We start from the raw sequence: 16538 nt of genomic DNA, 5'->3' as shown, positions 1-16538 counted from the left end.
AGACATGATTCCTTGAAAAAGGTTTCAGTTTGGTGTTTTAACATCTTAACACCTGTTTTGTTGCCAGATAAAAGGGGAAAATACCTATTATCAAACACCGCAAACTCCAAATATAGAGGCATCAGGGTCTGAATCGAACCCACGACCTCCTGTATACCAGACGAGGTAGTTCACATCTCGTCACCCCGGGGGCCCAAGATGTACAATCCTTTCACACAACTCAAATCGCATTCTCTCACACACACACACAACTCAAATCACACACAACTCAAATCACACACTCACACTTCACAGCACAGACACGCACACAACTCAAATCACACACACACACAATTCACAGCGCAGTCACAACTCAAACCACACACACAAAAAGCTCATAACATTCCCAGTATTACAACAAAACACACCCACCGCGGATTTGAACAACCCTGGCATGCTTAAGAGACGCCGAGTGCCCTTAATCCGCAGCTGCCATACTCTCGCACTGCAAGAATAAAAATATGAATTATCCCCGGAAAAGGAGGAGTGGGAAAGTTAATGGACATTGTGGGGGAAATCCCCATTATCATGTGACACCCTCCACTACGTAAGGGCGCGCACGTGGAGAGAGAGAGCGGTGGCTCTGGAGGAAGTGAAAGTGCGTGGCTGGAGCAGCACACAGGACCGCGCACAAGAGCAGCAAGCCAGAGAGAAGCAAGCGAGTCAAGTAGTGGCACGTTGCAACAATTACACGGCGACCAACAGAACGCACCGCAATTCACTTCGCAACCGCCGTCACTGCCGCTACGATGCTGCTGAAGAGCCGAGGTGGATGCAGACGTCCCCGCTTGCCTGCAGGTAGGTGCCAACGCGACTTTGAGCGCACGCAGCTCACGAAAACGAGCACAAACCACACGGGGATGAAATATTCTCTCCCCATCACCCGTAAACGCCTGTTGAGTGTGTTGGAGCAAAGTTTCCGTGAGCGAACACGCATCTTGTATTGTGCGGTCAGCAACCACGCCCCGGGTCGCCCTTGATCTGTCATGCACACCGCACCGGGCGAGGGTAAATGCGTGCACCGGAGCGCTTCGGATATTTGTTTTGCCACTGACCTTGGTCGAATTGAACTGAGGTCGTTGTGGGTTCGTTACGCGAGTTGCGTGAGCCACTCCGCTTTGGGGCTCCCATCACCACCACCACCACACCAAGTCGCGACACACTCACTCACACACTCACACACCATTCTCAACACAATACAACACGTAAGTTTTCGCGAGCCGTAGTAGAGGTTTTTTTGTGTTAGATCGCGTAAATATAAATATGGCGTGAACCCACCACGACCACACGACACAGCCAATTAGTAAGGGTTGTCACGTAAAGCTGGTTCGAGTCACCGCCAGCGAAATGTCGTACTCAAATTGTAAAATGTGGGTTTATTCTCCAACACACGAGTGTTCTAAAGTAGTAACTAATTGGCATGTTTCATGTACGTGACAAATCTTACGAGTTGGGTGTGTCGGGTGGTAGTGGGTTAACGACACAATCATAGAAACGCGATCTAACCCAAAAACCTTTATTATGAATCCCTCATATAGCAGACTTGGGGCAAGTGCTGTTAGCAAGCACCTATTGAATATACACACGACGAACAGCACACACAAATTCTGAGCACACTCAGTAATGTACGTAAGCAAAGGTTGTGATACTATTCGCATTTGGCCAGCTTCATACACATTATGGTTTAAAAGTCAATGTGATATACAGTAGTTGTGAATTTTATGCGAATATCAAACTTTGAAACAACTTTTACCTCGGTCAGATATTTGTATAAAAAAACTACTTTTGCATCAGTTGCAGAAGTTTACAGTCTTACAAATTAAAAGGCCGTTTTTGTTTACGTTATAAATTGTAATCAATGTTGTTTATGAGGGGTGGATATACTTTTGGAGATTAGATCTTAAAAGTAAACATGATAACGATACTTCTGTGTGTTCTATTTTAGTGTTATTTAAGCATGATAACGAAACTGGGGTTCTATTGTGCTGTAAAAATAACAGAGGTGTTTTATTACAATTCAACAGAGTACATAATGAGGTAATAACACAAGCCCAATTGTTTAATATTAGATTTAAACTTCCTAAAACATCAAAATGCATTCCCCATATCAAATCCTAGTTTACACTACACATTTACACTATGGGCCTCTTCATCGTGTACATTGAGATAAGGATGACCACATTTTCTCAACTCCTTGAGTTGGTGGTCGAAACAACAAAATATCCTTACACATTTAGTTATTTTTAACTCTGTGGTCTGGATACGAGCTTCTGTACACGCAATGCTCATCTTTCTTTGTATGTTGTCAAATCTATTCGCCAGATGTTTGCTGATTGTCTTCTCACTGCAGCGTCATCTCGCTTGAATCCGCCAGGGAACGAGACGTAGCCAAGTGAAATATATATTTATGTCCAGACACTGCTGCCTTGCAGAACGTGTTGCATTGCATATTCGTAGGAAATATAATACTGCCGTCATGTGCGGTGGTTAGCACGCTGGCATTTCGATCCCGCCTCAGTCCACCCAGCAAGTGTCATTTAGTCGATCGGCAATTCACATGTAGTGGAGTAAAGTGTGGGTAACTCTCCATCTCTTCCAAGACATCTGGCCAGCGTGGAAGAGTAGGCTAAATATCACCGAGAGGGGCTCTCAAGAGCTCCTCGTGGTGGTGGTGGTGGCTTCTGCGCCAGGCAGTGGCTTGCACCATTAACTTTTCTTTACTGCCATGCCAGGGGAATAAACAGGCGACTTCTGGATTGACAACTCAACCTGCCAACCATTACACGGTCACAACAAAAGGCATCGTTATAACTGCACACAGGCTTTTTCTTATTTTTAAATGGCTGGGCATGGAAATTGGAACAGAAAGAATGTTGGGTACCTTGGTTATCTATGCATTTATCACGGCCCCTTTGCGTCGTCAATCTGGCACGTGCAAGCATGACAGTGTATGGGAAAATTATTGTATCTAACCTTGAGCAGATATATTCCTATGACTTTGTTTTTGCGGGTTTGTGTGCGAAACATGTTTTGTCATGTTAGCCGTACATGCCCACGGAATCCAAATGATAGGAAATAAAAACTGACGTTAGGTCGTTTGATCAACCAGTGATTAAATTCGGTGGGCAAGTTTCTTAAATCAATCTCACCTGATGACGGACACTTGTGTTGCGACAGAAACGTCGTGTTATTTTATTATTATTTTCTATCTACGGGACTTTACCGAAAGAACCAGAGAGTATTTATTAAATAAATCTGGCCTCTGTCCACCCAGCAGTATAGTTGGGCACACCATTTTAAAAAGCATAATAACAGTGTTGGAAACACATTCTTCCAATTATTTTTTAAGTGATATGAATATTTGTGTTTATGCAATACCGATATTTAATAATACTGTACTGTAATAACATAAAACTTAAAGGCGTAGTGCACAGTGACGGTGATCACACAAGTGTTCATGTATGGCTCAGAGTTCTGGGAAAGAAAAATGGTCTGGAACACATAAGGGTGACAGAGATGATATTGCTGAGATAGATTTGTGGAGTCAGTTGAAAATATCATCAACACAGAAGTGGCACGAGTAAAAGTAATATCGTCGAGAGAGGAGAAGTTGAGTAAGGATAGACAGATATGGTTGTAACACATGGCCAAGATGTCAGTAAACTACATTTTAAATAAAGTTCAGACCATGAAAGTTTAGGAAAAGAGAGAGAATGGCAGAGCAAAGAAGACATGACGAGAATTTGTCAACGGGGGTAGCGTTACTGTGGTGATGGCGATAGATCGAAGACTGCAGAAAGTCGACTCAGAAAGTAAACTACACTTAATGAGAAAAATACTAAGAAGAAGAACTTATAACATAAACACTAAAAAAGTACCGTTGTACATCGGACCAATTTCCTAAGGGTAAAATTTATTTGAAGTCTGGAAATTGTTGCCACCCACAAACATTGTTATTATACAAGCATGATGTGACACTGCATCAGCGAGAAAAGCTTTCCATTTTCCTCGTCAATTTTTTGACAGAATCAAAAGAACACAAACGCAATTTGTAATCGAATTGCGTTGGTGTTCTGCTGCTCATGAAAATTGTCCCAGTATTTTTTTTTATAAGAGTTAGAGGGTTATCGAGTTGTACGGTGAACCTTGACACCTATGTTTGTGCCGTGGTGGCGAGATGTTAACTACCTCGCCTGGTATACAGGAGGTCGCAGGTTCAATCGCTGACCATGACACCCGTATTATTTGGAGTTTACATATTTTCCCCGTGGTCACGAGGATTTTTTTCCGGGTCGTCCGGTTTTTCCCTCCACATTTATAAACATGCGTTCAGAGCATTTGGCTGCTATACATTTCCACATGATAAGCCATTTACTTTGTTGCACAATCATTTGTGGCCAGGTCGCTTCTGAAAAAAAAAACTATATAGCTCAGTGGGCCTTACCTGGTAAAATAAAAAGTTGAGTTTAGCTTGATGCCCATCCATAGCTAACACCACTTGCAAGTGCTATTGGAACCTTCACCCCCTTCGACCAACGCCCACTGGCTATTTTTTTTTTACCATTTGTCATGGCTAGGTTACATTCAATCCGAAACGGCGGTGTGCACCACTTAATTATGTATGTGTTTGTTTATGTGCTTGACTGGGTGTGATAGTCATTGCAAAAATCCATACTGTACAATTTATAGATTATAAATGTCGTTACGTGTTAGCTACACAAGTGTCAGTTAACACCCTGGACACTCTTGATGAAAACAAATATTTCAGAAAATATTTCTATAACTAGACCAGTCGACCAAAACTCTGCTTTCATTTTTATGTAGCCTGGGGTGCCACGGTGGTGAGATGTTGACTACCTTGCTGTATATTTGGAGTTTGCATGTTCTCTCCGTGGTCACGTAGATTGTTCTCCAGGTTGTCCGGTCCCCCCCCCTCACCACACATTTAGAAACTAAAAACAGGCGTTTCGGGTATTTGGCTGCTATAAATGTCCACAAAGGCCACTTCGTTCAGCTATCATTTATGGCCAGGTCGCTTCTGAAAAATATCTATATAGCTTCATGGGCCTTACCTGGTAAGATAAATAATAGCCTGTCATTTGTTGGAAAATACATGCAAACAAACGATTCAAGTGTCATCTCTGGGAGTGGTTCTGTCGTTGGATGTCATGGTGGCCGCATTCTGGAAAGTTCTTAGCGAGAGCTGAGTCAGCCACACTGCTGCACAGGATTTTCCCGGGTTCATTTTTGGTATATTTGTACGGGAAATTCCTCTTGACGAGCAAAAATAAGGCGACAATTGTGTGGTGTTTGGCCGTAGTCATCTACACATTCTGTTTTCATTCTGCCATTGCTGCTTGCAGCCTACATTCCTGTAGACGTTTTTTTTACATACACTGTAAAGTAGTACTGCATATTGCAGAGTAGAAAATAGTGCAGTCAATTGAAAGCTGCTGCTACTACAGATTGAAGCAAACTAAACGGTCCCAGCAATGATGAGTATTTAAATCCCTAGAATGCCAAATTTGAATGAATGTCTTAACCCGTGAGACAATGGATCCCAGTAATCACGGAACGTTGGGCCAAAGTTAGTCCAATGTTTTCAAGCACATACCAACGTTGGCTCAACATTGCACATTTCCTTGGTGAAGCCCTTTGGCTGTCCACAGGACACACATTTTCACATCGTCTTTACCAACTGCAGGAACGCGACGCTCTCGTGCGTTTGCAACCACTGGACAACCCATCCTTAAATTAGTGCTTATGCGTTTTACATGAATTAAGCAAAATGCCTTTTTTTTTACAAACATCCAAGGCAGATAGTGTAGTTATGGATTGGTATAATCAACTGTCGATGTTCCACAGACTTTTCAAGCACAAAGTTGAATACTGTATGTGATGATAAACAGTTAGATATTCCCCCCCCCCTCCAAATCCGGACTGACTTCTTCTGCTATAAAACCAGACATGCTGAAGGTAATGCTACGCTCCACACAAAAACCTGCCACAGCAAGCAGTGGGCGGACAGATTTGTTCGGATGGCTTTGGGTGATGAATGCAGTGACTGCGTAGCTATTTGCGGGTTGTACCACGTATTGTTTGGCACGATCTGAATCAAGTGGCCTCCCTGTCGAGCCCGTGGCCTCTCGAAGCAGACAAGGCGAACGACAATTCTCTGTCGCAGCTCCAGTCGTCCGGACTTCGCTGCATATCGGCGTCATTGTCTTAAGACCTTTCTCTTTATGCACGTCCAATTAGTGCGCTTACAATTTTCTGAATGACTTAATGACGTCTGATGTTTCGCTGCATGTGCTGTTGGAGCTTCTTTAAATACACAGAATATAAAAAAGTGAAAATATGATACTACGCATAAATACACTGCATTGCATGTCTATGTTTTTCAATCCGGCCATCTTTTGCTTGACAGTGGTATTGTAGAGAAGGGCCTCGAGGAACGAGCACGGGGAAGTGTGAGTTGTGGAAAGGTCGTGCAAGGTCATGCATGATGCAACCTTGCGCAAGTCTCTCTGTGAGTGCGGGCAATTGGGGGCTGCAGTTGGGCGCGTGGGGACACGGGGTTGTCGCCATCGAAGCACGTGCGGACTCAGAATGAGGGGGGCTCTATAAGCAGGAGTGTGCGTGAGTTCTGGGTCGCCTTGGGGAGAGTGAAATCGCCGTCGTTGGGAGAGGGAGGAACGAGAGCCTGCGTGGACGACATCCCAGCCGCCGCAGAAGAAGAAGGGCTCGAGATGTAGAGGTCTCACCTCGTCGCCGGGTGGTGTTGGATGATCCCCCGCCCGGGGCAGACGAGGGGAGTAGACAAACGGGAGTCGTACCCGGGCGTAAATAGCTGACGGGATGTCCGCATAAAGGACAGAGTTCTGACGTGCGCCATAATGGGTGTAAGTGTCCAGTGCAGAGAGTATAATCAAGCAGTGAGTGTACGGTGGCCAGAGTGTGTATGAGTGAATAAACGGCAAGCAGCCTTAAGTTAGAATATTCGTCTTCGTCTGGTTCTACAATTACCCTTGGTGTCAAGAAGTACTATTCTACAGTATCATAGTGTTGAGAAGCGGTTGCATTTAGATGCGATATAAATCCCAAAATGTATTGTGGGGGTGATTAATTTAGATACCCCACTACAATAATAGGGAATCATGATAGAGAAAACATTGCATTTCAAGCCTCAACACATTTGCCACCAAAACTCAATACAATAATTGAACATTTGAACACTCAATATTCAGTCAGCTGTTAACACATTCCTGTGGAGGGAGCTGGTAGGAAAGTTGGGTTGCTCGGTCAATGGCCAGGGTCAACGGCGGCGTGGTGTATTCCGCAAATATGCCCGACTGTGAGGGCGGGCACAAGCCGGCGTGAGTAGGTTAAACGTTGAGTTTTATAAGGGCACCACGGGGTGACCAGCCCCACCCCTCCGACCCCCCACCCAGCCCTACCCAGCCCCTCCCCACCCTCCCCTCCCACCCAGCCACTCCCCACCCAGCCCCTCCCCACCCTCCCACCCAGCCTCTCCCCACCCTCCCCTCCCCTCCCCACCCAGCCCCACCCTCCCCACCCTCCCCTCCCCACCCAGCCCCTCTCTCCCCACCCAGCCCCTCCCCACCCAGCCCCTCCCCACACAGCCCCTCCCCACCCTCCCATCCCCACCCAACCCCTCACCTCTCCACCCAGCCCCACCCCTCCCATTTTTGGATGCACGACGGACGGACGGACACAATAATCCCCTGTGGGCTGGTGTAACCAGGAGGTTCCTACCAGTAAGAAGAAATATAGAGGGTCATTATAAATCAGTAGGACATCTATAAATGTATCACTCTGTATGATGAATGGTATTAAGGATATTGATTCCAAACTGATGTAACATGAAGTTGGTGTGACATACTTTCTTACCTATCTAGTCTATAATTAATCAGACTTTGTACGTTTCTGTTCTAAAGAGAAAATTTAGGTGATTTAAAAAAAATACTTTTTGGGCGTAACTGTAATTTCGGGGAAGTTTTGGGACTTTTGTGTGCAGCAGTGGGCATCACGATCAGCTGATATGTGAGACTAAATAAATGCTGATACTTAAAGATAATTTCCACGTCAACTTTTTTATAGCTTGATTTTTGTTAATGTTTTAAAAAGTACCTGCTCAATATAATAACAATTACCGTTGAAGGGACACAATGTAAAAAAAACACGACGTTATATATGTACCTCGGACTGTTATTGAAGCAGCTAGACATGAACGTTATGAAATAAAGCAGAGAAAAAAAAACAGGGTGGAGTGTCTTTGAGAAGTGGAACATGATAATGAAAAGAAGCAAACTAATGTATATGAAGAATACCATTTTGAATCAGTACATACTGCTGGCTTTGACATTAATCAGACACATGGAGGCAAAAAAAATGGAACAAAAGTTTAGCATTCAGTAAAGAAGCTTGAAGACATGCATACCTGTTATTACACTGAGAGACAGACAACTGGCATGCCGATTTTGAAGCAAAGACAAAGCAGAGCTCATTTTGACAACGAAGAAATTGAATGGGCTTGGGCAGGATGCATGGCTGGATGGGGATGATGGCCGACCCATGAGACTGTTGATCGAATGGAAGCCAAAGGAGAGAATGCGTCCAAGAGGACGACCACCACAGAGATGCAGCGATGAGATCGGTTCATGTGCGGGGAATGAAAAGGATGGCAGCAGCACTGGGCCGTGAGGGATGGCGTCAGCATCGATAAACATTTCAAGATTATAATAATGATGGAGAATGCTTTCCTTTTTTTACTTGTGCTTTTAAATATTTATCTGACAAAAAATTGGCCAAAGGTAACAAATAACATAATTGGATTACAAAAAAATTCCTTCATGTTTGTGTTGCACGTGGAAGCAATGGTTTAACAAAATAGTATTTTTTACCAATTGGTAAAACATATTTTTTACTCTAACCCTAACAAAAATAACCTCGATTAAAATAAGTTTTTTAAAAGCCATGTTTTAACTTTAGATATTTTGTAGATTAAAACATCGAATCCATGTACTTAATGTTGAATAGGTAAAAAGAGATCACATATTATCGTCATGTAATCTAATAATTAGTATTTTTCTTTCCCCACAGCACTTTTCACTCTCCTCCTACTACAGTACCGGCAAGTGCCTGGTACGAACGCTCATCCTGCCAATGAAGATGCTTCTGGTAATCTGGAAATGATTAAGAACATTGTATCGGTGGCCAAATTCAAAAACAACATGGTAAGAATCGCTTAGCTCACTACTACACAAGTCGTTTCACTCAATAGTGTAGTTACTTCACATTGATTATTGACGTATTTGTTAAATAATTCCAGCGTGGAACAGCAAGCAAAATACTCCCGAGAATGGCTCTCTAAAGCTCCCCCTAGTGGAGCAAGAAATGTCAGGGCCATTAGTTTTCCTTTAACAATCCAGATTTATAAAATAAATATCTCCTTCCAAAATGAATATTCACATTTGATTTAAGCATAATAGTTGATACTCGAGAAAATATTAAGACTGAATTGTCAATGGTGTGCAGGAATAACTGAAAACCCACACTCCAAACACATGCAATTTACACTGTCTTTTAATACAAATTAACAGTAAAGTACTTCATATTGGAAGAAGATATAATAGGCTGATATATCAATAGCAACTTAAGCCACAGTGACACTCGGTACCTATTAATAATTGTGTATTTGGGTTGCGCTGCATGTTGTTCAGCATTATGTCCGACGTTTAGTTCCACGAGCTCAGAGCTTCTTAAAGGGATTACATTTAGTAACTCGTGTACTCTATTGAGCTGCTGAATTCAATTTCCGAAGCTCCCAGCATGTGGAGAAAAAAACGTCGGACATCACGCTGAACATCACGTGGTAACAACGCAAAACACAACGGAGAGCTGCACACCACAACCGCGAACACCAGTGTAGTGCAGGATATGAACGATGTTCAGTGTTGAGAATGGTATTGTATACACTCAAATGGGTTTTGTTTAATATATAACCACAAACATTTTGTACTTTTAGATGGTATTATTTCCACTGGACTACAAGGTAGAGACCAACGTGTTGCCTGATATTAAGGCGGAGGATGAGGTGAGTCACACCGTGTATAAAAGCAGAACATTTTGTATGCTGCTTACACGTATATTTGATAACTAAATTTTAATATTCCTATCACGCTTCATATAGGTTTACTTTTCTCATGTTATCCACTCGCCTGTAGTCCATCCATGAACATTGTAATATACCAATAGTACGTAATGTATATGCTAATGAGGCAACATATATTGGAAGGTCGGCGGTGGAATCATGAGGGCTGTGTGGAATGTTTGCTTTGCTGCCCGGCATACACCCCAGAGGGAACACTTTGCAAAAGTACTACAGTGTGGAAAAGAAAGATTATTTTGATTCATGAGTATCGTATAATTACTGTACGTTTCTTTTTTGTCATAACCAGATATGTACCACTGGATTGTCTTTCCACCTTCTGAACAACGATTTGAAACATCTCAAAAGCCATCTGCATGAAGAGCATCCAGTTAAGACGAACATTAACTATATTTTAGAAGAAATGCGCATCCTCGACATATTAAAGGAAAAGGTAAGAAGCTAAGACTTGCCCGTTTATGTTCGGTGTCACGTCCAAATTTGGAAACTTTCACAAATTACTCAAAAACGACTTAATAGAGAAACCACTAAGCAACATCGCCCCCTGCTGGCAGCCTGATGTCCACCTGCTGGCCAGTGCTGGATGGGGACAGCTGTCATCGGGAGGTTCCCTGCCACGGGGCTCCTCAATGGGAGGCACGGGATAAATATGAAGTGGTGATGATATAACAAACGCACCCACTCTCCGGACCCAAATAAATCAATACGGAGGTCGCTTGTTGGGTCGCGTTAAACATTTGTCACTGCCAAATGTGCATAGCGACAAACGCAATCAAAGAGTATCCAAGATATACTTCAAACTCAAACTCAATTTTCTTCTGCGTAGGGTTTTGCAGTATTTTTGCGGTTGTGCTGATTCGCTCTCCTAATACTTTCCGGTTAGTTATACAGCATGGTGTTCGGAATTGTGTGCGACGTATCACTCCATGTGCTTGGGAGATTTTTCAGGGTAGGACTGACAGTCATGTCAAGGACGGGTGTGCTGCTTGTTACTGTATGTTGCTAATAAGAGGTGCGGGGGTGGACAACAAACTATATCAACCTGCTATGATTAATGAGCTAACCGATTAGCATGGTTGGCTACATATAGTGCGAAAAAAAAGTTCAATACGCATGCATGCGTACATAAGAGCTGTAATAATCCCAGCCAAAAAACGTGAATTCGTTTTTTTTTTTAACTGCCAGTCATAGAGTTGAAAAGAATAAATATTGCAATTACACTATGAGCGAATATTTGGTTAAACAATGTTTTTGTTCCTCAGAAAATCACCAAGAGTTACAGCAAGACAAAGATATTTCCTTCAGAACTTATTGACAAATTACAATCGGTTTTAGGCTCTTTGGAGAAATATATAGCCGATTTTAAAACATTTCAAAATAATTTAGAGTCTTGCATATTCCTACATCATGCTGAAAACCCGACAGTGACAGGTAACACACATATTTCATTATCCACTGCCACGTATTCAGACGAGACTTTGACCACCAACACCTCCATGTATTTAGACAATCAACACGAAACCACAGCTGCTCGTGGTTTAGACCAGAGCGTGACTATTGGCACTTTCAATCGTGTCCACAACATGTCCACCATTTCCATTGCCTTAGACGAAGTGAACGCGACAACTGTGTCCATCTTAAATTCGACCGCAGCTTCCAATGCGACAGCCCAGCCCATACCCATCATCACCTCCAGCGCAGTGTCTCACAGGGAGATGGCCACCCCACCCATGGAGACAAACTCCACGGATTCCTATGCCTCTGACTCGACTCTCTTGACCTCATTCGTCACTCACGTTACTTCATCGACAAACAATGAACGCATTCACCTCGACAGCACGACAGTGAGCGGGTCCGTAGATTCTACCCAGACTGGTACAGGCGGTGCAACTGTTGCACCGTCGAAAGCTACTTCAGACAGCGATCTCAATCTCAGCACATCTCCCGACAAGCAAGTAAATGCTACCGGCACGCCACACTTTATTGGAAACTTTTCGGCTGCAAGTCCGAGTGAACCCAGATTCTCGTTGAGCACAAAGAGCCAACAAATAGAGTCGAACACCAGGCCGTCAAAAAACATTTCTTCGCATCCCACCGAAAGCACGAGCCACACGAGCAGAGGTACGACCACAGACCACCAAGCCAAGCGATTAGATGCTGTCCCCACCTTGGCAATTGGTCGCGAGCTACCCACAAGTTCCGAGAATCATCGTCGTCCAGCAAAGCGCCACAATGGTACGGAAGCAAACAGGCATCGTGGCAAACATACGCCTTCAGGCTAAATTGTTCAACACTGATTGAGATGAAGTGGACAAAGGGGTGAATAAACGTGCATATTTTTTCCATTGCAGAAGGGCCACCGATCGATCCTCTTAAGCCAGCAAATCAGCGTCATCAGTGTGCCACCTCTGCAGCGAATCGCGCTGTTCACACAGACACGGTCTTATTTTTGATAATGGGGATTTATATGGGGTGTTTGCAGAATGTACTAGGAGTTACAACATTTTTTAAAAATTCAAAAATCGAATGTCGTGTGTTTAATACGTTTTAATATTTTATATTGTACAGTTATCGAAATATATGTGAAGTTGCATTGTGATATTACTGATGAAAAAAAAGCCTTTACCCTTTTCTGGCATGAATACAGGTGTTAAGATGTTAAAATACCAAATATACACCCTGTGCAAGGCATAAAGTCTGCATTACCCACACATACTTGTGGTAAAAACATGCTTTGATATAAAATGTAATCATTGTCTTTGAAACTGATTGGCCTACACCAGAGAGAGCCTCATTTGTGGCCTTGTCTCATCGGTGTTAGACTAGAGATTGGCCGGCCAAAGGGCGAACAGCACAAAGGCAATGAAAATGTCAAAGCATTGATGGCTCGGATTGAGCAGTTATATAACGTGTGATTAATGCGGTCTTGATGCCTTGCCATAAGTGTCTATTTGGTGTTTAACATCTTAACACATGCATTATTTCGGGCAAGGGTAACTGTTCTTTTTTCATCGTTTTGATACTATCAAAGGGTCCCACAGATGATAATACTACTGTTTAGTTCAGCTTAAGGTAACATATCTTGTTCCGTGGAAACTACCAAAAATCCATGATAGATATTTTATTTATCATTTTTTTACACAGCCAATTTTAAGTGTCCAGTCATTAAGTCTGTCTTTTAAACATTGCAGTTATAAATTATTTTCTCAGCCATTCTGCTAAGTAATAACCTGAACAGCTTGTATTCTCTATTCAATGCCATAAGAATAATATTTAGCGAGCAATGACACATCTTAAGTTTAGAGTTGAAATTAAGACACTTTGTTCCATAAGTTTAAGGGGTGGAGTGATAGTGCAGTGTTTAGCATGCTGTACTATGAATCGGGTGATCAGAGTTAAATTCCCAGCCATAGCTATCAGCAGTGACGAGTGATATATCTGAACTGGTCTGCACCGAACAGTGTGCCGTCAAACATCCTCCACGATCAATAATGGAAGATGTCATCCAGCAGCGGCTTGCCGAAGGGCAGAACAGTTTGTGAAAAATGTAAACTGTAAATTACATTTTACTTTAAGTGGACAACTGGCTATATACCGTATATGCTCACCGTAGAATGTATTACAACACTTGGATATCATAGCTTCGTGTTATATTCAAAAATCATTCTCAAGCTTTGTTTGAGAGTGATTGTATGATGCATGTCTTCAGCGAGGTCACCCGGGTGGCTCAGGAGGTAAATGTTGAAGTGGCATTGTTGAGTTCCCGAGTTCAAATCCGGGCAGCCGCCCATGATGATCTCGAGTTCTATAACGTGTTGAGTTGATGTTCTCAGCCTGGTCACCAATTACTGCGCAATAACACCGACCCCATTTCAGATGTTGTTCGGCACCTAATTTGGCAACAACAAAAAATTCCAGCTGTGAGCATATAAAATGCTGGTTGACTGTGATGCATATCTCTCTCGCAAGGTGGATGGGAAAGTGCTGCCCCCTCATAAGCAGCCATACCTACTAGAATCACCCAGGAATGTCTGTCCTTAACACTCGGGACGTCACTCCACGTCGACCAGCCCCCCTCATTAATAATCATGAACAGTCACGTAGGTAAAAAATTAAATTAAAATTAATAAAAGTAAAATAAAAATCACGAGGTTTCGGAGGCAACACAAGCTTCCGTCTTCAGGTGGAACCGTCACAGCACGAATGCTGTATTTTTACCTACGTGACTTTACCGAAAAAACCTAAGAGTATGAATCCTTGCAGTCACGAAAGCTTCAAATCTAGAATCATGAACAGGTTACGTCCGCCATATGGACCCCCCCCCCCCTCATTAATTATCATGAGCAAGTCACATGACTCTACATGGAGCACCCTCCCCCGTCATTAATAATCATGAGCAGGTGACGTCACTCCACATCGAATGGACCCCCTCATTAATAATCATTATAAGGTGACGTCCTCCAAATGGACACCCCCCTCCATTCATAATAATTAGCCGATGACGTCACTCCACATGGGGGCCGAGGCGCCTCCTCCCCCCTCCTCGGCGTCAACTTACAACGCTAAAGACACGTCACGCGATCTCCGTAACGCTGTTGCGCTATTGAGACATCAAAGTAAAAAGGACATCGTGATGAACAAGGGATTATAACCTTAAAATGAAATAGGTCTGTGTCCCCGCGCCCTTACAAATTGCACGCGCATTGATGCAATTCATATCACGTCGCGGTCTGCTTTTCGCTTGCAAATTTCAGATTTACTGACATACACCCGTCCTTGGACAGGCAAAAGGCTAGTTTAAATAGATTTAAGAAGCAGTTCTGTGATCTCTTTTCTCGGACTTCTCCAATACGGCAGGGTGAATGTTGCACTGTTGGTAATTAAAATGGACACAATACTTTATCTTTCGTGACATAATTCCAAAAGCATACTTGGGATAAAACTGGGGGGGGGGGGGGGGGGGACGTTAAACGTATACAATCACAAAAGTGAATATAATGAAAGTTAAGCATTTCTCCTGTAATGTGCCAGTGATAAACAGGGTGCTTCAAAAAAATGTTAACACTTAGATGGAACTATCGTTTTTGATGGAAAAAGAACAGATAGTACACTGTAACATAATAACAAATGTATGTTAATAGCTTCAAAAAGTCAGTCTCCACTTGTTCGCCATCGTTGTCAACACGTCCGGAATCTTCTCCAGGTGGTCTCCAAAGCCTGGAGGCACATTTATTTGTGGTATTGTTGCAAATTCTCATAAGTGTTAACATTTTTTTAAGCACCGTGTATTTATTAAAATGTATGCTTGAATATTTTTTTATCCTGTTTGTTGAGCTTCATCATTGTCAGAAATTACACCATGTTCTCTGAACTCACCAAGAGTGAAATGAGTTTAGAGTGCAAATAATTCCAAAATCTTTGTCATGAATTATATACGTAACAAGCACTTGCAGCCATTGCTGATATTTACAATCATTAATCATTGTCATTTACAATCACTAATAATCATTTGCAATCGTGAATCATAATATATTATCAGTAATTATATATCAGTGATTATTTAAAATTAGCAATCATTTACAATCAATAATGATCATTATTTACAATCAGTAATCATCATTTACAAACGGTACAATAATAGGGGTTTTCCCATTTTTTCTGGCAACAAAACTGGAACCTTTTTACAAGGATTCATGTCTGCATTAACCATAATACTTGCAGTCAAAATGCAAACAAAAATATACTATGATAATATATGCATTGTCCTTGAAACGGCAAGTATTGTGGTTAATGCAGATATGAATCCTTGTAAAAAGGTTTCAGTTTTGTTGCCAGAAAAAAGCGGAAAAAACCCTATTATTATATTTTGGTACTGGCAAAGGAGGTCTAATGATCTAGATGCTCACCCCGAGCCCTCATTACTTTGATAGTGCATTGTCTTTGAGCTGTACGCCTTTTGGCGTCCTCTGGTCGTGCACCAATTGGGTCGAGGCTCAAAAGAAAGACGTCCCTTTGTGTGGACCAATCAGTTTCAAGGACAATGCATATATTATCATAGTATGTTTTTTGTTTGCATTTTGAACTGCAAGTATTGTGGTTAATGCAGCCATGAATCCTTGTAAAAAGGTTTCAGTTGTGTTGCCAGAAAAAGGGGAAAACCCCTATTATTATATTTTGGTACTGGCAAAGGAGGTCTAATGATGTAAACGGTACAATGTTTTGTCGTAATGAGAATGCCTTTACCATCCTATATTGTTCTTTGAATGTATTTTCTTTGTAATGTGAATGAATTTTTTTTAAGGTAACG

The 16538-nt window shown here is 42.4% G+C and overlaps 1 protein-coding gene across 2 annotated transcripts; it reads left to right on the top strand.

Annotated features, from left to right (window-relative positions):
* The first annotated feature begins 281 nt into the window (after positions 1–281).
* On the top strand, positions 282–15182 carry LOC144718875 (uncharacterized). 2 transcript variants are annotated; one of them, XM_078594456.1, is made up of 6 exons: positions 282–837; positions 9163–9296; positions 10088–10156; positions 10521–10664; positions 11494–12466; positions 12583–15182. In XM_078594456.1, the coding sequence occupies exons 1-6, from the start codon at positions 789–791 to the stop codon at positions 12780–12782; spliced, it is 1569 nt and encodes a 522-aa protein (XP_078450582.1). In that variant the 5' UTR covers positions 282–788; the 3' UTR covers positions 12783–15182. The 2 variants fall into 2 exon arrangements, with proteins under 2 accessions (XP_078450582.1, XP_078450583.1); XM_078594457.1 differs by having other exon boundaries at positions 289–837; positions 11494–15182.
* The last annotated feature ends 1356 nt before the right edge of the window (positions 15183–16538 follow it).

This window comes from Lampetra planeri, chromosome 5, assembly GCF_965212315.1.
Source record: "Lampetra planeri chromosome 5, kcLamPlan1.2.h2, whole genome shotgun sequence".
Classification (NCBI taxonomy): Eukaryota; Metazoa; Chordata; class Hyperoartia; order Petromyzontiformes; family Petromyzontidae; genus Lampetra; species Lampetra planeri.
The sequence above is the reverse complement of the archived record's forward strand: the minus strand, read 5'-3'. Positions and strand labels throughout refer to the sequence as shown.